The sequence below is a fragment of the Aptenodytes patagonicus genome, chromosome 1, assembly GCF_965638725.1.
Source record: "Aptenodytes patagonicus chromosome 1, bAptPat1.pri.cur, whole genome shotgun sequence".
Taxonomy (NCBI): Eukaryota; Metazoa; Chordata; class Aves; order Sphenisciformes; family Spheniscidae; genus Aptenodytes; species Aptenodytes patagonicus.
Window position 1 is genome coordinate 51,973,225 of NC_134949.1, and position 23,983 is coordinate 51,997,207.

The 23,983-nt window shown below is 38.7% G+C and overlaps 1 protein-coding gene across 7 annotated transcripts in view; it reads left to right on the forward strand.

Annotated features, from left to right (window-relative positions):
• VEZT (vezatin, adherens junctions transmembrane protein) overlaps positions 1-23,983 on the forward strand; it is an 88,751-nt gene that overhangs the window by 4,460 nt on the left and 60,308 nt on the right. For all 7 annotated transcript variants that reach the window (XR_012995037.1, XM_076334801.1, XM_076334755.1 and 4 more), the window contains exons 2-4: positions 12,599-12,733; positions 20,089-20,178; positions 22,674-22,849. Coding sequence is in view for 6 of the 7 variants with exons in the window: in XM_076334801.1 (XP_076190916.1) it covers positions 12,599-12,733; positions 20,089-20,178; positions 22,674-22,849 (401 nt within the window). In the remaining variant the exon portion in view is untranslated. The remainder of the gene's footprint in view (positions 1-12,598; positions 12,734-20,088; positions 20,179-22,673; positions 22,850-23,983) is intronic.

The window sequence follows — 23,983 nt, forward strand, 5'->3', positions numbered from 1 at the left end:
CTCCTTGTAAATATAGGCACTATGTTTGCTTTTTTCCACTTTTGAGGTTATAGATTTATTAGAAATCCTTTCTGCTGGATCTTTGATCTCCTGTGCCCATTCTTTCAGAGCACTGGGATGAAGGTGCTCCAAACACTGCTCTTTGAGTGCATTTTCAGCTCCCGATTTCTGCTTCCAGCTAAGTAATTTGTCCTATATTTTAATGAGCTTGTGCAAGTTTGTTTTTTACATTTGGATAGATATTAAAGCTATGCTCACAGAATCACAGAATGGTTGAGGTTGGAAGGGACCTCTGGAGGTCATCTGGTCCAACCCCCCTGCTCAAGCAGGGCCAGCTAGAGCCAGTTGCCCAGGACCATATCCAGACAGCTTTTGAATATCACCAGGGATGGAGACCCTACAACCCCCCTGGGCAACCTGTGCCAGTGGTTGGTCACTCTCACAGTGAAAAAGTGTTTCCTGATGTTCGGAGGGAACCTCCTGTGTTTCAGTTTGTGCCCTTTGCCTCTGGTCGTGTCACTGGGCACCACGGAAAAGAGCCTGGCTCTGTATTCTTTGCACTATCCTTTCAGGTATTTACACACACTGATGAGATCTCTGCTGAGCCTTCTTTTCTCCAGGCTGAACAGTCCCAGCTCTCTCAGCCTTTTCTCATCTGTGAGATGCTCCTTCCTTCAGGTTCACCCAGACCATTGTTGGAACCTAATCCCAGAAAGTCTTCCTGACTGTGTCATGGTTCTGGTGGAAGGACTGGAGCTGACTTTTGTTGTTTTCCATTTTAATGCTGTGTTTGCAGAAGAAAGTTAATCCGTGCAAGATTTTTCACTAGATTGCACAAAAAATGAGATTTTGACACCCACAATGTCAAACTGCCACCACCTTAGATTTTTAAGGGCTTTTTCATACACAATGTTTGAAATATAAAGCTTTGCATGTAGTATTGTGTAAAATATAGTACTGAATTAATTTCATTGCCATAAACATCTCTCTGTTTTTTAAAAATTTTAATTAGGAAAGAAAGCTTTCCTCACTTGAGACATTATTTTAATTAACTCATGAGTCTTGTGCCATTCCTACAACCAGTTCTGTCCAAATTACTTACTTAATGATGCTATTCACTAGCTATTTCAGTACTAATGGAAATAGATGTTAAAGAATAGCCCCACTAAAGGCTGGCTGAGTGTCATGATGGTAGTGTCACTGTTGAATCTAATCTTTTATTCTAGGTCTAGAGGATCTGGTCATTAGTATGACTCCAGACTTTTAAATTTGGGATTTATTGTTTGTCCCGTTAGAAATCCCAGACTGAAAAATACAATATAAATTGTATATGTGATCTTTCCCGACTTCAAATTTTATTTTGTGCAAATGGGAGAATAATACCAAATTAACAAAATGAGACTTTCTTTTGCTCATTTATCTGCATCAAATCTCAGAATCCATACTAATCTGTACTTAAAAAGAAAACAAGCTGGGGATGAACGCAAAGAGAGTCAAATCTCATGTCCAAATTCAAAAGTTTATATTGATGTAAAATATTGAACACAGCTCTACTGAAGCTAGAATTGGAACCCACAGACTCAGAACAAAGATTTTGAACATAGAACAGGTGCTCTCATTTCACAGCCAGCCCTTCCTCAAGCAGTCATCTTCCCATCATTGGGGGAAAATATGCACAGAAATGGAATTACCCTTTCCAGAGTTTGGAGAGACATGGTCTGCGTTCTTTGTCGTCTTGCTATAGTGGAAGAAGCTAATGTGAAAAATGAGTCCTGAAAACAGTGGAGAAGTGGTTTACAAGCAGCCTGCCACCCTGAGAGAGAAAGGAATCACCAGCGCTCAGCAGGGCTGGCAACTACATGGCACTGGGTCTGGCCTGTGTGGGGAGGAGGTAGGAATGGTGGAGTCTGTTTAGGAGGGATGTGGGACAAAAGTGCTTGGGAAATATTTGGCAACATCATAATGCATTCAAATGTCAGGTTCAGAAAGACAACTCACTGCTCATTTAGGCAACAAGCCAAGATGCTGCTTGGTGCTGAAGAGCATGGAGGGTGCCTACATATAATGTTCTGATACACAGATTTCTGTAAGATTTAAGAGAGATTCCAGGAAGAGGCACCACCATTTCCCAGCATAATACAACTATATTCAGAACAGCCTTTAGCTGATGTCTTCTCTGCATGCCTACAATAGTAAAACATGTCTAAAATATGGTATTTCTTTGCTTAGAATACTAGTGCATCACTAAATTGAGATGGTCAAATCCCCATCTGAACCCTTTTAAACCAAATGTAGCTTTTATCAAAACACTCAGTGATGTTTGTTTTCACAAATGTTTTCTCCACTCAAATTGAGCTTTTCTAAAATGATTTTGTTTAAAAAATGAAACAAAAACAAACAAAAACCCCAGGAAACCTAACCTCAGCAACTTTTCGTTGTGATGAAAATTTTAAGTCGCGTTCATTCAAAAACCTGAAAATTTTAGGACTTGCAAAGTAATGTGATTTTTGTCAAGCATCAAGCTTATAAATGTTGTGTTCTAAAAAATAATGTCTCAAATGTTACAAATTAGGAAAAAGAAGTAGCTGAAAAAGAATATTCACACAGCTTTAATGCTACTGTCAGTAATGCGCTCTCAACAGGATCCTTTTCTCTCACCGAATATTGGGTGGACTAAAGATATAGGACTCTCATTTCATACATATGCATGAAATAAAGCCAGTTTTAAATACACAGTTCTGTCAAAACCACAGTTCGCTTGTCATTCTGATGAGCTGGTTCTGAGACTGTGCTTTGTCTGCCTGAAGTGTGGGGTGTTGTCAGAAGAGGTGTTTGGGCTTCACTTGTCTTTTCCGGCTTATTCCCATCCTCTTCTTTATGGATGGTGGATATCCACCGGGGTTTGTGGGTGATGCTGTAAGCTGGCTCAGGAAACTGATTAGACTATAAACTGACCTGGTTAAGAAAGAAAAAAAAAAAAAAAAATTATTTTTTTTACAATCAGATCAGTTCCTTGTTCCATCTCACCATTTGGCTATATAAATATTACCATTAGTGTTCTAAAATGGTACTGCAGCTTTCGTCTGCACCCACTGGTAATGGCAGATTAAATTGACCATGTAAATGCAGCCTGGGGAGATATCTCTGCTGCAAATTGCAGTGTACTGTAGAGGCACCTGGACTACTGACGGATGGACTATTTCAGATATTTTGCTTCTCAGCAGTCTGCTAAGAAGAAGGGGAGGACAGGCTGTGCTCTCATCACATGACTGGGAGGCAGGTGATACCGGAGAGAAAATAAAAGAAACTGCAAGCTTAAAACTGTGTAAAAAACAGTTTGGTGGTTGTGGAGACCAGGTAAACTCATCAGGCATTTTTGGATAACACTAAGTTGTATCTGAACGGATAGAGAAAAGTATATGGGCTGTATGGTGTGTGAACCCATATTGCTTTTATTATTTTTAATAGAAAATTTGAAGACAAAAGTACATGATGATCCGTAGTAAATTTTGAGGTCTGTTGGTCCAAAAATTTTTTAATCATCCTCTGTATTAATTACTCTGGGGTCATGTTTACAGGAGGGTTAATACTGCAGTACTGCTCTTACAACTTCAAGTCATGAATCAACTTCCTTGAGACGCTTGAGTAAAAAAAATGACTCACTCTTCTTTTAGTCTTTATAATGTGACTCTCTCTTTTGTTTCTTGGATGCTTTTCACTTCGGTAAAGATGTTTGCTTGCAGTGTGTTGTCATTAGGAGTCAGAATTAACATGATTTATAATGGATAAACAAGTTAATTTTTTGGAGCTGGTGTTTTAAAGAGGTTTCCAAAATGTTTCAGAAATACTCCACTAGTTTACTAGTCAGATGCATTAATTTCATTAGTTTAGTTTTGAATGTAAGTGAAGGGTAAAATCTGTGAGTTGTTAGTAACTGGTGTAAAACAAACCAGTTTTCCTGTATCAGCCTAGTCCGATGACCTGCATGAGCAGTGACTTCCCACCCAAAGCTCCAGGTACAGAGTCTGGCTGGCCTGTTACCCTGTCCTCCAGGGAAGGTAATGTTTACCACTTTTACTTTCAGTTTTTCAGACATTTTTCATCTCTGTCCTTGTCAGAAAGGTCCTGCTCAGCTTTTCACCTGTATTCGCAGGTCCGCTTTCGAATGGGTAAATAATCCAGAGCTCTCGGTGAGTTTCAGGGCTTTGTTTAGTACGTATCTTTCTAAGACTTCCATGATGGCAGTAATGTGCAACCACCTGCTGAAAATGCAAAGGAAGGCGCTTTCCCATGTCACAGATCCAGTGATACAGAACTATACACAGGCTATAAAACTTTCCTAACTCTTCGGGTCACGCAGGTGCATGCAGAATTAGATATATATTGTGCCTCAGAAAATATCCGGGAATAGTAATAGATTAATGGCTTCAAAGTAGTTCTCAGAGCCTGCTTCTAAGTCAGATGATACAGTAGTGCTGGAGAAACCAAGGTCTATGCTCCTGTGGCGGTGAAAGCAGAATAGGAAATTTAAATGACTCTTTCGCTGCCTTGGAGTCATTGTCTAATATTAGCCCTGTCAGTGCCTGGCTCTTTGTCAGTCGGAGCACAGGAGGAGGTGGTTACCAGCCAGGAGAATACAACCAAGGCTTTTAAATACTGTTGCTTGGAAAGTCTTATTAATGGCTGCATATAAGATCGATGGGCAATAATTTTTTCAAGCGGTATCTTTTTAAAAGCCTTTAGCAATCTGTCATCCTCGTCTCCCTCCCCCCAGTTAGGAAGCCACATTAGTCAGGAAAAATCGCATGGCCCTGGGAAGTTTCAAACTGCATCCGCTGATGCCGTCAGGAAAATGCTACTGTGCAGGGGCACAGGTGCAATTACACTGACGGCTCCTTCTCATCCTCGGCTCGGGTCATCCTGGAGGGACAAGCGGAAAGAAACAGGGAGGCGGGCGAGATTCTGTCAGGTGCATGGGAGCAGTACCGAAAAGAAAAATGGAATACTCTCTTCCAGGAGACAAAGATCGCGCTGTCTGTGAGTGTTAGCTCAACTTCTTCAAATCTGTGTTTTGAGAGAGGAGGGCAGATTTCAATACTGTTTATTTTGTTCTGAGTTTAGCCACCTGTTCAGCATATCTTGTATGTACTTTTCTGTCACTGTGGTAAAGTGTTTAATCTTTTTTTTTAACTGATAATTCATAACTTGTAGTCATTTTGGAGGTGGTTTAAGCTCCCACAGTGTTTCTGGCATATTGGAAACAGCTTTGGAAAAACATATCTGTATTTTAAGAAGAGATCTTTAAACCTCTTACTTTGTGCAACGGTATTAAATATTATTTTTAAGGTTAATCTGCTCCATTAGCTATGGTTGGAAACTAGAGCAGGGGTTTACTAGGTAGTAAATTTTATCATAGTAAAGAACATTGGGTGTGGGAAGCCCCTGTCTCTAATAGAGAAATCCTGAGTCATTTACTTCATGATGCATCAGCAAAAATAATTTGGGTGTGGCTTTGATTTTCAGCTGCTATTGTAACAAGACTATGAAAGCTAACAGTGTCTTAATCTGATTCGTGATTGCAAAGGTTTTTCTCACAATATCCACAAAATGCCTCACGTATTAAGGTGCAATATCTGTGCTTGCAAGGCTGCAATAGATAAAAGTATTTGAGTAGATATCTATCAAAAGTAAGCTCTTTTCCGAAGCTAGGGAATTCTCTACTATAACAACCTTTCCATCACATAGCAGTAAGCAAGGTTATATATGTTTGATTATCTTTTAATGTTTGGCTTGGTTTTGATTTTTTTATATTTATTTTTACTGTAGGCTTAGAGTTGCAAACACGATGTTTAGTCTTCAGTTTAGGTGACTTTTTTTTTCTAACCAAGTCAGTGCTGTATGGCAAGTGGCATTAAAGTAAGCATTTGGAAAGGGTTAAAGAACAAAACTAATTTAGTGGACTGTTCTTTAATCCTGCATAATATATCTTGGGTTTAGAATGAGACTCAACCACTTGCAACAACGAAAAACGGAGAGTTGTAATTAAACATATGTATGTGAGTGAAATAATTTTTAGTAGTATGGATCTAAAATAAATATGCTCAGGGAGTTATGAATGAGGAGGAAAGGATTTTCTTTCTTGATTCTGGAAACGGGAGCTTATATAAACCTGTACTTTGCTATATTATAAATGTCTAGTTACAATTGACTGGCTTTGCAGTATGACTGACTGTAGTGAATTAGAAAAGATATAGAAAGATAAGTGGCTTTTCTGTTGTCAGTCTCTGTTGAGTCTCCAGAAAACCCTAATTCTTAAAATCATCAGAAAGTATATTCCTACTCAGTACATTGACTGTTTCTGACTACCTTGCTTCACTTGTTAACAAGATTTTCCATGTATAATCTATATGAAGTACACCAAAGAATAATGGCATTTTGTCTTCTGTCTGTCCTGGAACTGTTTTCCATTTTCAGCACACATTTTTGACAAATAGCATAATTAAAAAAATGCCCTGGCTGTAAATGTAATGCCTGTCACTTGTATCTAGGTGGTCTCAGAAAGTGACTTAGAAGAAGAAGAAACTTAGAAGAAACTTCAGAAATAAATACAGCATATTGCTGAAAAACCCTGTTTTGGTATCCTCACTTACTTCAGATAATAATTCCCATCAGTAACTGGTAGTATGATGGTAACATAACAATAAGCTGAATTATTAAAATTTTTTTTCTTCTCTACTTTGTAAATGATTCATTACCATGTCATTCTACCAGAGACAATTAGAAATAAACAAACAAACCTGACTGTCAAACATGAGTAATACTACATATTCTAGTTATCATCTAAGTTGAGAGTGGTTGAAAGTAAAGATTCAAAAATACGTGGAAATAGATTCCTCTAGAATAATATGATGCTGTATTAATAGGAAGATGAGATTTTATGTTTTAAATTTCCTTTTCATGCCATCCACTGAAACAACTTTGCTGTCCCTTTACCTCACATTCTAACATAAAAGCTTTCTCTCAAGTCCAAATTATATTTTTTATTATTACAACCTATTACTGCTTGCAAGGATGAACTTTCTGATATGTCCTGAATTTCTTAAATGAAAAGTGTAGTATCTATAATACATGCAGAAATGCAAAATCAGTTGCGCTTTTTTTTTTTTTTTTTTTTTAATTTTAATGTTGGACTGTTGAAAAAAGGAATGCATGAATTTTAGGCAAAGAAAACTAGGAGGAAAGAAGGCAGATCCCTCTTATTTTCCCCAACCAAGAAGTAGATTTTTTTAATATTATCATGGCATTTGCAGGTGAAAACAGCTGAGCCTGACAATGCTGATGAATGACAGCATGAATTGAAACCAAGGAACTTTTCTCACAGTTACAAGTGCATGTGCAACAATATGTGCATATCTGTGATCTTTTTTATGGGAAAGAAGGCATTTAGTAGTGAGAGGTTTGGGTAAGGATGTAAGCTAGAAATTCAGAGCTATAATTTGTAGGACATCAGACATATGAGATTTAATTATTGTTTTAAAAGCTTTGTGAAGATGAAAAATGCTTTATAAGCATTAAGTATAATACTTCTGTCTCTTGTATTGAAACAAGCAGTATATAGAATAGGGTATTTTAATGGTATCATATTGCAATTCTGTAGTTGCATAATTAATAATTTTCTGATTCTTTGATAATATTGGAACTTTTGTGTGAATGCTCACATACATAAAATCTACCCTTCAACTTTTTAAAATTCCTTTACTGGATTTCTAGCCATTACTTACCTATGTCATGGGAGAAATTTGCTACAGGCTGTTGGGAGACATCCTCAGTGAGTTATACAGACCACACAGCTTTACAAGTGACAGGCTTGTCAGTATCATTTAAAGTTGGGCAGTATCTAGGACATGAAATATAATAAGTAAATAAATAGTGTGTGTTTTTATCTTCGCATAGGCTAATGTAGGTATGCCATCAGTGATATTTCTAATAGGAGTGTAATCTTCAATTTTTCTAAGCAAAATGTAAAGCTGAGTGTGCTACACAAGAGACCTCACTCTTAATGGAAGAATTTTATGATCGGTTCATTAAGGCTCTTAATAATCTAATTTCACAAGGGCCTCAACCCACTTCTTATTCAGTGCTTTCTTTATCCACATCTTACTGCTACTAATGGATTCAGAAAGGGGAACAATGGTGGTTTTACTTATAGCATAAGGGATTTTAGTCACAGCATTGTTCTTGGTCATTTAAGTTAATAAAAAATGAGGTTTTCCAATGTGCACTTAAATTCCGCTAATAATCTTTTAGAAAAGAATGGGAAAGAGAAAGCATGTGGATTGAGAGAAATGTGTTAAAGGAGGATTGTCATGACCTGAGTACTTTCTGAGAAACTGAAAGAGGAGAACCCTTGTCTACTTGAAGGAATATGTGATAAACATTCAAGTTAAATTTTAATCAATTATCATTTGCTAACTCAGTAATCAGAAAACTGATTTCCAGTTCTGAGCAGTGATAAAAAAATGGCAAATCTACCCATAATGAGACCCTGTAAAAGCCTTTGAAAAGTTAATCAGAAGGAATTTACGTAAAACGTAGTAAGGTGCCTGTATTCCACCTTGATTACAAGAACAAATAAAATTATTCATCCTAGCTAGGGGATAAAGTTTCATTAACATTTGGAGAGATGGTGAATTTTTTACTGTTTCTGTAGAGTAGAAAATGTACTAATTACAGTTAGATGGAAGGTTTTGATGTTGCCAAATACCCAGTAAGAGAGAAGAATAGGGCATTCTTACATCTATGCAATATTTCACTTACTAAATGTAGCATTCAGGATTTTAGCTAATTCTGTCTTCAGTGGATAGAGTCTCCGTCTGTCTCTCTCTCTCTCTCTCTGCCTTCCTTCATCCATTTTTGTGAGGAAATGGAACCAATCTAAACAGCATTAGACCAGTTTCCTTGATCAGCTTTTAGAAAATTATCTCATCATGGACCCCAAAGCGAGGTGCACCCTGAGATACTAGTGGAAAAACTCCTTGGTATATTTGGGTTATTTTGCCAGCTGTCTGTATGTAGGTGAGTACCAATAAAGTACAAGGATAGTCATGTGTCAAATAATGGCTGGCCTTGCTTGTGACAAGTGTGAACAAGATTATGATCAAGATGATGGGCAGGTCTGGTCAAGATGATGGACAGGTCTGCCAACAGCCTAGATACGAGTTCCTTGGAGGCCTGCCTGGAGCGAGCATCAGAACTACGATTTTGAATAAACCATTCTCTGTTCACCCACTGTTTTGTCCATGTGTCTTCATCTAAGCAGGGAAAATTCCGGCTGGTTCTGACTGAAACCTACATGCTACCCTAAAGCCTGTCACGTGGGGGTGTTCAGGTTATTCCCGATGTGCTGGCAGCGTGCAGCCTGGCTCTGTATGAAAACCATTTTAAGAAGACAAGGTTATACATATCCATTCATATTCCGAGTTTTGTCCTGAAGTTATGAAGCAAATTTAACAGTGTCTTAAATAAGAGAAGTATTCTAGTTTATTATGTTTTCTTTTCCATTTTAATTAAGTAATTCTGGTAAATAGAGAGAAACATGCCTTCTTTCCAGCCAGTCCAGAACAGCACATTGTTTAATTAGTTAGAAGCATTTGAAAAAGTACTCAACCATGGAGGAAGGGTACTTGGAAAAAAGATAGGATTGAGTTGTCGTGCTGGAAAAATTCCCATAAGGAAATGAGTCATTAACCTATCCTAACATTTTGCACAATCATTGTCATTGTGGGTGAGGGGGATTGTCTGTACCTGTGAGCTGGTACGAATGTTTGAGTTTCAGGTAATGACTGGACAGTGAATCCGTTGTGAGTAACTCAAGCAGAGCATGCAAAAGTATGAATTTGCATGCTTTAAATAGGTAAGAGCAATCAAAATAGCACTTTGGTGATGGGGTTAAAAAAAATCCCTAGAGGTAACAAGTTAATCTGTTCAGCTAGTATGAATGATTGCTTCCAAGTTTTATTGTATGGCAAGCAGTCATTTGAGATTTGGCCATGTTGGTACATGGTCATAGTAGATGGGCCGCCTTTGCAACTTGCACCAGTGAGTTAATGATAGTTAATGTAACAGTTTGTACTAGATGTTCTGTTGGTGGTTGTTTCTGCAGACCTCCACAACTGTGCATTATTTACTGTAAAGTTTTTACTTTTTACTTACAGTATTTTTGTTATTGATAGTATGTTATAATTCTTAAAATGGTTTGTGTTCTTCCTATGCAGTTTGCTAGTGTTCGCATACTAGTGTGGGATGTTGATAAAATTTTTCAGACGTCAGAATGAATCCCTAACTAACTAGGCTATTTAAGACTGATTGCTGAGAGGTTTTCTTAAAAAAGAAGTCTCTTTACATGTCCCGAGTAGAACTGGAGTTAGCATAAATATCCTTTCCATCAAACCTGTCCTAGATACTGCCATATATGTGGTTGTAAACAGAAAAATAAGTTAAGTAAATCTAGGTATCTGATGCAGACAACAACAAGAAATTTCAGAAGTCTATATAGATAAATATCTAAACATGTAAAAACCCACTCTCTGGCGATCAGAATTCCATACTTTTTCTAAGAAGTTTTATTAAGGACTTTTTGTAAATCAGTAGTTTTGCCAGCAGTTTAAAAAAGTTTGCCTTTTTTTTTTTTTTTTTTTTAAAATAACTGTGATACCCCTTTGCCGGAAGTGCTAGTATCATCCTTGGAGAGAGCAGAAGCCTTTTTCTAATTTGTTTTTCCATTTCTGTAAAACACTCTGTAGGTACCTAATCAGATTACACAGAGGCTTCATTTATTAAGTTTGAGAAGTGCTCTAGTTTTAAAGTTTGTTTCAGTAGAAGTGGTTCAAAGTATAATCTATACAATTTTATAAACTTTAGGAAAACTGTCATTAATTCTTCCAGAGTCACTGTCCTGGTTTCAGCAGGGATAGAGTTAATTTCCTTCCTGGTAGCTGGTACAGTGCTGTGTTTTGGATTTAGGATGAGAACAATGTTGATAACACACTGATGTTTTAGTTGTTGCTGAGTAGTGCTTAAACTAAGTCAAGGACTTTTCAGCTTCTCGTGCTCTACCGACTGAGAAGGCTGGAGGGGCACAAGAAGCTGGGAGGGGGCACAGCCAGGACAGCTGACCCAAACTGGCCAAAGGGACATTCCATACCATGTGACGTCATGCTCAGTATATAAACAGGGGAAAGCTGGCCGGGGGGGCCGCTGCTCGGGGACTGGCTGGGCATCGGTCGGCGGGTGGTGAGCAATTGCATCGTGCATCACTTGCTTTGCATATTCTTTATTATTATTGTTGTTGTTGTTGTTATTATAATATTTCAATTATTAAACTGTTTTTATCTCCACCCATGAGTTTTCTCACTTTTACTCTTCCAATTCTCTCCCCCATCCCACCCAGGGGGGTGGGGAGTGAGCAAGCAGCTGTGTGGTGCTCAGCTGCCGACTGAGGTTAAACCACAACAGTCACACAATAATATTTTAAAATATATTACCAAATACATAATTTATTTATTGAAAACATGTAAGTTATAAGCTAAAGAACCCTATCAGGTAGCCTAGAAAAAATATTGCTGTGGGAAAAGTTGATTGGTTGCATGCTTATTTCTCATCACATTGTTTTGTGTGTTGACTGTCTTGCAGCCTCTTTCATTATGGTCAGGATAAAACTTAAGGGAGGTATTTAAAGCAAAATTTTGGCTTCTTTGCTATTAACTGTGTTGGGTTTTTTTTCCTGTTGCATAGAATCACAGAATGGTTTGGGTTGGAAGGGACCTTTAAAGATCATCTAGTTCCACCCCCCCTGCCCTGGGCAGGGACATCTTTCACTAGATCAGATTTCTCAAAGCCCCATCCAGCCTGGCCTTGAACACTTTCAGGGATGGGATATCCACAGCTTCTCTGGGCAACCTGTTCCAGTGTCTCATCAGCCTCATTGTAAAAAAATTCTTCCTTATATCTAATCTAAATCTACCCTCTTTTAGTTTAAAGCTGTTACCCCTTGTCCTGTCACTACAGCCCTTGGTAAACAGTCTGTCTCCGTCTTTCTTATAAGCCCCCTTTAATTATTGAAAGGCCATAATAAGGTCTCCCTGGAGACTTCTCCAGGCTGAACAACCCCAACTCTCTCAGCCTTTCCTCGTAGGAGAGGTGTTCCATCCCCCTGATCATTTTCATGGCCCTGTTCTGGACCAGCCCCAACAGGTCCATGTCTTTCTTGTGCTGGGGACCCCAGAGCTGGACGCAGTACTCCAGGTGGGGTCTCACCAGAGTGGAGTAGAGGGACAGAATCACCTCCTTCGACCTGCTGGCCACGCTTCTTTTTATGCAGCCCAGGATACGATTGGCTTTCTGGGCTGCAAGCACACATTGCCGGGTCATGTCCAATTTTTCATTCACCACTATCCCAAAGTTCTTCTCTGCAGGGCTGCTCTCAATCCCTTCATTGCTGGTTGTGTGGTTGCTGTATTCACAGTTGTGTTTTGTGGGAAACAGGGAATGTTTTTAACATTGTTTTTTTCTCATTTTTCTTTTTTTAACTCTCTTTCAGAATTCCCCACTCTACCAGTATCTGCAGGATTTGGGACACACAGATTTTGAAGTATGTTCATCTGTGTCGCGGAAGGCAGAGCAATGTGCAGCAGTGGAAAGCCAGAAAGAGCGGACTGCGCATGCCACCCAGAAAGTGAGTGCTCTCCTGTTCCTGAGTATTTATCTTCTCAAAAGAGCACTGCATTACTTCACAAATAGGCAAAATCAGAGGGGATAAAGATAAATCTCTTACTGTATTTAAAAAAAAAGAAAAAAACAAACAAACAAAAAAAACCCCCAACCAGTTGTCGTATCTTGTCTGCAAATGTATTTGGAAATGCATGGTTTGCCAGTATAGTTTGGAGTGTTTCCTTGCACTTATGTAAGCTAGGGAAGCAAGAGACTTTGATAATTAATTTTTTGAGTGTTGTAAGTTATCTTATGTACTGGATATTATTATGTTAGCTTAGCATGACATTCTGGGAATAAAACCTGTAATTTTCTGGAACAGAATATTTATAGTTCCCAGCCCTTCTCAGGCATTCAGTTGCTAAATATTGCTTACTCTGTGACAAAACATATTAAGAAAGAGGATTTCTGGGAAGTATAAATACAATAACCAATCTGAATGAGATAGTAGAACTGTGCTTAGGTTATGGCAATTTTCTAACAGTAACAGCTGACAAGGATCATCAGCTGATTAGCTCAGACTTCTTTCTCTATCGTTTTAAGTAAAGGCTTGTGGATTTTTTTTAAACATTTTGGTATTAAAATTATGCTTGAGAATTTGGCCATTTAACACCTACTCAGGCCTATGCATTTTTTTTTTTTCATTATTAAAAATAAATGGTATTTTACTGTTATTGGTAGTGTACAGGCAATGTGACTCGGATGAGGAGCTGTAGTGTGGGTGAGGAAGTTCCTCTTTTGAGGCAGCTAATGTAGGAATCTCTTTGCAACAAGTATATTGAAAATTCAGTAGTCGGTCTGTCTTCTCCTTAGCACCTAGATGGAGCATGCAAAGAGCAGTTATTTTCTGCCTACCTCTTTCACTTCCACAGTGGAGAGTTCAATTTTCAGTGGACATGCTCCAGCTATGTGCTAAGCTGGGAGGAAAAAGCGGCCTCCATGCAGACTTCTCTGTCCTGGCCGCTGAAGGCTGAGGTGGGCGGCAGCGCGCAGGTAAGAACCCAAACCAAGCATTCATGGGTTGATGCGTTGCCTCTGAAGAATTACCATTTCTTTCTCCTCTCTCCCCACTATCTCCAGTAGCTTCCATCTTTGTCCACCTTAGGTCATCTGATTCTTGCCTGCTGTGGCTTTTAACCTTCCATTGGAGCTCAGTTTTCCTGTTGTTCATTCCTGCTTTATACCTCTTCAGCGATCTTCAAATCAGAGGTTTGCAACCCCTTTCCTCTTGTTTGTAACCTCTGCCGCTTCCCTGCTCCACAATGTTCCACCCTCCCAACTAGCTGGCAGTGAACTGGGGAGAGAATCCTATTTTTCCCAAACACAGGCAATATGATATGAGTGGCCCCGAGATCTCCAGAAGGTCTCCCTGCAGGTTTTGGTGGAGGGGGGATCATATGGCAAATGAGGAAGGCTGATGCTTTTCTTAGGATCTTCTCTCAAATAATGCCATCTTGACGTATATCCACTACTCGGTTCTCAGATGCTTCAAGGAATTAGCCAAGTAATAGTCACAGTTAGTTAGGCTTTATTTCAACAATTTTTTTTCAGTTTTGTATGTGTCCCTCTTGTTCCTCCTTTGTTTTAGGTCAGAAGTATTTTCTTCTTGTGGGATTTTTAATCTGTTCTTATGTGTGTAGGGTCTTAAGTGGGGTAGGATTCGGAAGTGTATGAATTGATGTGGATAACATCAGTCAGGTGTTTTTCTGATCTGGGGGAAGAATGTGTGGTTTTTTAAATGTTTGCAATAGTATGGTGTACTTGCAAGGACTGACATGCGAGTCTTTGAAGTGGAAATTTAGAAGTTGCAGTGTGAAGCTTATTCATCTAGCAGTATTCAGAGAAGTGTGATGGGTCATATTTTCATATAGTGATATTCATTTCAAGCGCTCTCTGTATAGACTATATAAGCTTCCTCACACACTCATTAGTCCGTTTGAAAAGACAGGATAATAAAACATGAAACATTTTGCTTTGGTCTTCAGTCCAGTTGGAGTCTATCTTCATGGATAGATTGGCCACAGTTTGTGTTTACCTGTTGGGCAGGTGCACTGCGCACTTTGCTTCACAGCCTTGATCCCCAGTTTCTAAGACCTGTAGTCCTATGGAAGTGTGCCATGTCTCCCTTCTCTCACGCCCCACTTTCTGATCAAAGATGACCATGTAGATAAGATGCAGGGTGCATATCCATTGAGCAGACCAGTAAGTACCACTGCATGCCCAGCACATGGATTAGACAGAGCCTGTGAAAAATAATCATACTATAATAAGAATCCCTAAGTTTAGTACTGTTCAGCCGTGTTCTTGCAGAGTTTACAACTTTTCAAAGAGTTCAGCAATCATGTAGAAAAAAATTACGAAGGAGCTTCATACAGAACTCCAGTCTCATGTGCTGAGGATTTGTGAGCCCAAGAAACAGATTAACTGAGTGCAGGAAGAGAAGTGATTCTTGCAGTGTCTCCATGCTTCCTTGGCTGGTTTCTCTAATGGAAGATTATTTTAAATTTAATGAATAAATTGATTTCTAGTTACTGTTGATGTGGATAACTATTGCATTTGTAATAATGATTGCTTCTATCAGTGGTCACAAGGCAAGACTGAATTTAATTCAGGGTTTAACTCACAATTTTTTATAGTTTAAACTACCTTTAAAAGTACTCATGGAAATATTAGGTCCACTACTAGGTCCACTATTAGGTCCACTTTTCAGAATTGTCAGCTGGCACTCACCATAACCCTCAGAAACCACCTGAAAATATATTTTCCCTTTAAAGCTATTGGCAGTTTTGTGGTACATTTACATTGAAGATACCTATTCTGGCTTAGTGCAGGAAGACTTTAATTAAATCACTGTTAACTGAAAATTAGGGTGACATATTTCATTGGCTGATTATCTGTTCATTACTATGAAGTAATGCGTGGACTACAGCTTGTTAACTGCATTACTTTTTTGCATAATTACTTTGTGGAAGTCAGTAAAGCAATATGATACTGTGTTCATGTATATAATTTCCACCAAATTTAGTACAAAAGTGCTGTGGGGTTAAAAACGTCAAAAGTGTCAAGATATACTGCTTTTAAAAGCCTCAATTATTCTGTTTTTTCCCCCTTCCTTCCCCTCAAGCATTTTACACTTAATTTTATTGTGTTGGGAGCAAATCCTCCAGTATTGTGTCAGATGTAGAAGTAATTCATCATGGTTTGCCTTGCAACTTGAAGGGAGTGGGTGTGTGAAAATGGGCTGTCCATTTCTCACAAATACTAGGATGACATTCACATTGTGTCATCTCTGTCTAGACAAGGATACGTAGTGGAAATAAGGAAGAAACCTGTGTGTAATTTCTAGTGATAAAATGTCATAGGTTCTTCTTGCTGCTGTTCCAGTACCAGTTTGGGAACGTTAACACTTTTCTTTTGTAATCTGATGTCAGAAAGTCTGTTTTTGTCGTTTGATTTCTGTGTCCCATTTTGGTAGGGTGTCTCAAAAGGAAAGAGAATGAGGAAGAAGCAGCTGGCCACACATTTAAAAAAGTAGACTGGATTTAGGAGGATCTGAGGCTTTGTTGCAACTTTTGTATGACGTACAGGCAAATCATTTACATTCCCTTCCAATCATTTCCTTATTTTTACATGAGACTGTTATCACTTCCCTTCTCTCAGCATTCGCTGGCCTAGTCTACTGAAATTATAAAATGTCTGGGAAACAAATGGTTTCTGAGTTCTGAATATGTGCCTACCCACAGTCCTAATATAAAATGATCTTAGTTGAGGCTTAGTGTAATGCAAAATATTATCACAGGGAGTAGATGATGTTCCATGCTGAGTGATGCCTAGTATGTGTGTATTGTTTTCCTTCTGTTCTGAAAAGCAAGTTTACAAATGCCTTAAACACTTTATTAGAATAAAAATAGAGAAGCTGCAGTATTGCTTCGTCTTTGAGTTGAGATTGTTTACTCCTCTTGTGTTCAGTCAAGTAGGAACCCTGTGCAGACAGATACAATTTGGTGACATGTAGCAAGATTTTGGCAAGGCAAAGATCTAGTTTGTGATCTTCAGGGACTGAAAAAATAAATCTGGAAGAAAAAGAGGCTCCTAGTGACTGATACAAATGTTGCTGCTGTGCCTTCCTGTCCTGCCAGGCAGAGCATATGGTTTAGGCTTAATGAAAGGCAGAGGCATCGGTTGAATTTGAAGCATGTCTTAAACAGTTCTCTGTGTGTGTGGTTTTGGTGGGTTTTTTTTAATCGGAACATGGTCTTAATGAACATTGGGCTGAAAAGCTGTAAAGGTGCTTCAAGGTTGTGTTCTGAGGGCTGATGAAATGCCAAGCTTTCATCTGAGGGAGTGTAGAGATGTGATTTAGCACGGTAATTATAGGTGCAGTGTTCCTGGCTGTACCAATCTCTGGAGAAAGTTACAGCTAAAGTTCTGGTCTCATGATCACTTGATACTCAAAAGCACTGTTTGCAAGAGCTCCTAGACCTGTTTTCTGAAACTAAATCCTATTTGGGTAATTCTGCTTGATCTTTAAGGAATTTCTTCCCATTTACATTTTTCCTTTCTCACTCCTTTTCCTAGACTGCTGTGCATATCTGAATGTTTAAATTGATTATGCTGTCGCACCGTATCCCATCTTAGATGTGATAATATTTCATCACTAGAACAGGGCTGGTGCTGGAGGCAGCTACTGAGGATTGTGTTGGAGCTAGCCCTCTAGCTGTGCAGGTGACCTGATGTGGTAAGGCAGAGGGACCAGTCCTTTGTCTAGGGCTCCCACCCACTTAATGCTAGCTCTGGGTAGCTGGAAGGTATTTAATATGTAGCATTATCTTCTTTCTGCTTGTTTCTGCTATCATTACCTGCTAGTTTGCCATTTCAGGCTCATCCTGTACAAAAGAGAAATAGTCCTTAGAATTCTATTTTAGATTCAAATGAATGTATCTAAAATGTGCCAACTGAGGTTGAACCACAACAGTATCCTATGCTGTTTTTTTAAAATGTTAGTAGTCACACAGCTTTGTTATTCAGTTTACAGAGAGTTTGACTGAGTGGTATTCTAAAGTTCTCTTACGAAGAATATTCCAGAAGTATTGGCAACATGACCTGACTTGTGTGTTGATGAAAGTTGTTTTACTTGTCAGTTACACTCCCAATGGGAATGCAAACTGTGAGACACTATTCCAAGGATCTGAATAATGTAATATGTTACTGCACTCTACTGGGTCACAGCCCAAGACAGTGGGTTGTCTTGTTTTGTGTTTTCAAGCACTGACATGCCTGTTGAGTGTTTATGCAAGTCCAGATTTTTATTTTTAAACTAAAACACGGAAATTAACCAAAAGATTACTTACGTAGCACACTAGTATGGGGATTTTTCAGTAATTCCACAGTCTAGTCTAGTCAGCTGGTAGCAGTTTAAAGTTATCCTTGGTATAGGTTTAAATATTCACAATAAAAACCCAAAGACTTACAAAGGCTAAGCTGTTGAAAAAGGTAGGCTCCAAGAGGCATAATTTTAAATAGTAAATGGACAATTCTTTCTGTACTCTGCTTTCAAAGTACTGGGAAAAGTACTTCTGAATGAAGTATCTGTCTGCAACTCAAATGCAGAGCAAGGACCTTTGTTCCTTTAATCTCAATTTTCTACAAACTATAATCGGAAAATTTTGTTTTATTTTGCGCCACTTTACAAGAAACTTGGAGGATAATCTAGTGCTGCAGTTTGTGACATTCTTCTCCTCTTCCAACTTCTGTCAGTGCCCTTGAGCAACATCAAAATACAATCACTTGGATTTATTCCATAGTGTAAGAAGTGTGGATTGCTGGGATAGCTCCTCCTTATGAGCCACGATGATGTCTGTGTGTCGGGAAGAGCTATCATTATGAAACTCCTATTATTGGTTTGTCTCTCCACTGACCTAAAAACACTTCCTTTTGGCATAGGTCTGCAATTCTAACCGTACACAGAAAGATGAGACATAAGTAAAGAAAAACTTGAGTTAGGTTACCTAAATGGATGCCAAAGTAAGTTATTTCAAAAATTGTTCTGTGAAGCATAAGGGCTTTAGGGTGACAGTTTCTGACATTACTCAAAGCCTTTCTGCCCTGGCTTGTTGCTTCAGACTTGTGTTGCAGTGCCTTTCAGAGGGCTGTCAGGCTGATCGCAGGGCTAACCACAAAGCTCCAAACTCCTGTTGCTTGGTTTTACTCTTCTATTTCCCACCTTATAGTTGGGGAAAAAAAAGAAAAAAAACGAAGAGGGAGAAACAGAAGCAGCTGATTTAATGCAGACCCCCTTTACACATTAAGCTATTATAATCTGTTTGGGTTTGGGTTTTTTATTTTGAAACAGTATGCCACAAAATGTAAGTGCTCCACAATTAATTTTTTTTGGCATACATTTTGTTTGATTGTATTACATGTCATCAATCTGCAGATTAAAAGGTAGGGCCTCAGAATTCATGAAATATATGTAAGTAAATATTTTGAAAACTACTTCCTGTCAACTCAGTCTGAGGAAAGTAGATATACAGTGTGTGTCAAAAACTCCGTTTTTTTCATTGAATGGCAGCAGAGTGAAGCAAAATCATGCATCTATTTAATTATAATTTTTCATGCATCATATTTTAGGAAGATACATGAGTAAAATGTGATGACCGAGAGGGAGTCCCTCTAATTAGTGGCGTTCGAAGTTATGTTTACAACTGAGATGAAAGTGTGAATTTAGGTTGCATGGGAAGCAGCATGGAGAGAAAGTACCTGATAGCACACGCTGGTTGGGACAGAGAGTTTCTGGGACAGTTCCTCTTCTTACAGTCAGTCTTCCCTGTCTCTGTTCACAACGCCTCCAGAGCCTTGTCCTCAAGCTGCGGTGGTCTGCCAAGGGACAGGTTGTACCTCTCCTGGTCTTTTACCTTTCTTCAGTCCCTGTCAGCCATTTAACTTCACTGCTTTTTTTATTCTCAAGGAGAAGGTCTTTCATATCGATGCAGTAGCTGCCAACTTGAGATCAAACTAATTCTAGCTAGTTATTTTTAACAGTACAACATAACAATCCATTATGCTCCAAATAGGTGGGGTTACTGAAAGCTTTACTTCACGCTCTTGTGTACAGGCAAGTAGACGGGAAGCAGATGTTCCCTTAGCGTACTCTGAAGTTAGGCCAGACACAGTAAGCGAAACTTCCTTACAGGTACTTGGGTCTGAGTTAACAAGGAAAGCAAATGCAAAAATAAAGGAATTGTCTGTTGGTTTTTTGTGGGTTTTTTTGGCTTTGGGTTGTTTTTTTTTTTTAATTGGAGTAATTTCTGTTCCCTTCAGCAAGGCATCCTGTCAAAACTAGTTGAGTTCTTTAGAAGTTGGTTTCCTTTTCCACAATATAAGAAAAATGATGACATACTTCACCGACTGGTAAGTGATCACTTTTTTTTTTTTCCATTTCCTTTCCTAATCCACAAGTCTTCCTCTCCTCTGTACCTCATCCTCTGAGCACCATCTTTGGTCTGTACTGTTGGTTTTGGCTCTGAGAGTTTTACTTCTTCAGATAATATTGATTCTGGTTTTCAGAGTTACTGTGCCAGGCAAATTGGGCACACAAGAACAGGAAAAATATCGGTAGCCAGCTTGAAGATGTTAAAAATGTGGAAGAGAGAGTAAAACAAAATGTGTGAGAAATTAAAGAAATTCTTGAAAGCTGAAAGGAGTTAACCTACAGTGTAGCTACCCCATTTAGTGGAAGGCAGTATGGAGACGCTGACTGAGAAAGGCCATATGTTGCAGCCTAGCACCTTGCAGACACAGTTCGAGACAGAAGACTCTAGAGCTTTATCTGAGTATTGCTTCGTGCTCTGTTTCAGCTTGTTAGCTCAGGCGTAGCACAAACGCAGTGCAGCTGTACTACCTCTGGAACCATCCTGGCCTATTTGTTTCTTCACTGCTCTCCACAGTGCTTCTGCATTTGGGAAAAGTGAAGCAAATGAAGGCACCTTCATTATAATGCTTCAGAACAGTGTTATGCATTAAGAGCAGACGACATCTGTGTAGCGGTCTGGCTGTAGGGAGAGGCAAGAACAGTTCTCTGTACTACCTATGTGCTCTCATCTCAGCATTTCAGAAGCAGGTTGGCTGTCCATCTGCCTCACCAGAAGTTGTATTCTCCTACTCCTGGAGCCTGCAAGAACTTTTAGGGCCCAAGTCAGCCTGTGCAGGGTAGACCTGAAGGGTGATAGTTCTACCCCAGATAGTTAAAAATAGTTTTGTGCTGCCTTTACACCTGTTCTCTGCAACGCCACTTTTCAACCAGTTCAGTCTCTAGGTTGGCCTTGTCTGAGATCTGCTTTAACTTGCACCCAGCTGCTTCAGGTTCCTAGTCTGGCTTGCAAATGTCACATTAGTCAGACTGTTCCAGAATCTAAAAGTTAGAATTTTGATTTATTTTTTTCTATTGTGATATAGGTGTGATGTCTTCAAATGTAGCTTCAAAATAAAAAAATGTTGAGCAACATGAGAACTTAGGGGTTTCCATTTCTCAGAGAGTTCTGCCGAGTCCAATTGCTATCTCTTCTCCCTTATCTTAAGAGGACAAAATTTCCTCTGAAACATCTCATTAGTGATCTTTGGTTGTCTTTTTAATTCCTCCCTCTTCCCCTATGAATCAAAGGTATAATATTCACAGCTTTTTTTAGCCTTACTTTCTTGAGATGGAGACACAACCAAAGAATATGGAAAACATGTTTCTCTTGCTGCATGCTACAGTAGGGTACTGAAATGACACAGGATGTGTCGGAGGAGGGCAGAGTTTCCTCTTGCACACAGTCCTGAAACAAATGTTTTCCATTAAAAGTAGAATGCAAGTTATCGCAAGGGACATCAATGTATGGAATTAAACTTTTGACTAGCTATCTTATGGTTTCATAAAGAATCTCATTCTGTCAATGACAGAACTAAACAGATTTTGTATTGTGAAATGTCATATTTCTGTTAACAACTTCTACTAGAGGGTTTTACAGAAATATTCTCCTTTTCCTCCTGTAATCTAGCTAGATGCAAAGATGCATGTGTTCAGTGTTTGTTGGGTTTTGTTATGATGTTCTTAACTTGAAGTGTTTTGTAATTATAATTTGGTGCAGTATGCAAATTAAAATTTCAGGGGGCTTCTCTGATGGATATATTTGTCTTCAAGAGCTGTGTATTTGTCTTGAAGAGCTATAGCTGTAGGGAAAAAAATAGCAAATGCTTATCGTGACATCAAATCCAGAGTAACTCACTCCCTGAAGTTTGCCTGGAGTTTAACAAGTGTGAGGTCTTCAGAGTCCCATGCTGTTTCATGTTTGGAGCGAGTTCCCTTGGGAAAGGCACAGAATCCTGCAGGAGAGGACTTCACTGCCTTGGCTGGGGCCTTGAGTCCAGTGCATTGACCCTACTGTTATTAAATGTCCACAGGTGACTTTTTGTTAACTAATTTGTAATATCTCTCTTTCTCTTTCTAATTTTTGTTTTGTTTGTTAATGACGTAAATTATGTCATGACATTAAAAAAAAAAAGTGTTTGCTGTTTTATTAATGATCTTCTAATAGAGGTAGTACCTCTCTGATTCTTATGCAAATATATTGGCATAATCTGTGGCATGTTTCCAGGTATTGTTACTATCTAGGTCAGATCACAAAGTCAGTGTGATGCATCCTGTAAGTCTGAACTTTTAGGTAGTATGTGAGTTTTTGAAGTTAAGCAAGTTTAATAAAAATGAAGTAGCTACTTGTGATATATCTGAAACGTTCCTGTAGTCTTTGGGAACAGATTGTTGTCAGTAGAGTGTCTGGGTGTTTTCCTTGTTCTGCTAACTTAATTTTAAGAATTTGCATATTCTTTACTAATGCCTGTTTTTTCTCTTGCCTGTTTGTGGTAAGGATGTTGGATTTCGGTTTGACACGCTCCGTACCATCCTGCAACAGGAAGTTCTGCTGCAGGAGGATGTGGAACTGATTGAGTTCCTTGACCCCAGTATCCTGTCTGCAGGGCAGTGTAAGCAACAGGAAAATGGACAGCTTCCAACGCTACGCTCCCTAGCAACTCCTAATATTTGGTATTGTACAGAGAATATCTACCACTATATTCACTGAGAAACAAGCAAAAAATATATTGTGTGCTCTTTATATAAAATGCAGCAATAAAGTAACTACTTTTTTCCTCAGGTCTTCGAGTCTTCGGTCCACTAGTCCCCAAATTTTTGTATAAGCATGCTTTTTTCCTCAGGCGTTTCATTGAAAGAGTAAGTTTTAATCTGAGATAGCTACATGAACATGAATGGATACTTCCAAACCCTAGTATGTGCTATAAGGAAGAACTAACGTGGTTGATTAATTAATGAATTTCTAAAGCTATACAATGGTGATCTTGATAAATGAAACATGATTGTGAAGACTGAATTGAAAAGTGTTTTCTTTGCTGTGGTCTTCATAAAATATGTTGGGGGGGATGCAGTTAATTTTCAGACGTAGAATACCAGAAGAACAGACTAAAGAATATTTAAATAAGATGCATTCAAGTCGGCAGAGGCTGGTGAAATTCACCCTAGAATACTGAAGGAGCTAGCTGCAGCAGTGTCTGAACAGCTACCACCCGTATTTGAAAAATAACAAGGATGGTGGGTGTTCTGACAGAGTGACTTGCTCGGAAATGGACAAAAATCGGTAGATTAAAAAAATCTCATAACACAGTCCAGCGCTATGTTTTCATACATTTGTTAGGAAAATAGATAAAATTATTATAAAGCCACAGCAGGTTAAAAAACCCAACCGTTTAAGTTGTAATATGTCATTATTGATGCTCTCTGTCAAACAAGAGAACTTTTGAACCAGCTTTTTCCAGTGGTTTGTCCTGGTCCTAGCACTATTCATTGTTTGTTTAACTGTTCAGATGATAAAGTACAACTTACAAAATTTGTGAATATTGCTCAGCTTACAGATGACACCAAGTTTGTAAGTGTTTTGGCAGAATGGAGTTCAAAAGTAGCTTAGAGAAATAGCTTGAAATCAATAAAGAGTCAATAAAGACAAAAGTCTAATGCTACACTTGGGAAGGAAAAATCAAATTAACAAACACAAAGTGGTGAATAATTGGGTAGGCAGTACTACTTCAGAAAAGGATCTGCACATCATTGCAGAGCATAAATTGAATGCATCAGCAAATTATTCAGAAAATGGCAAATCTCATCCTG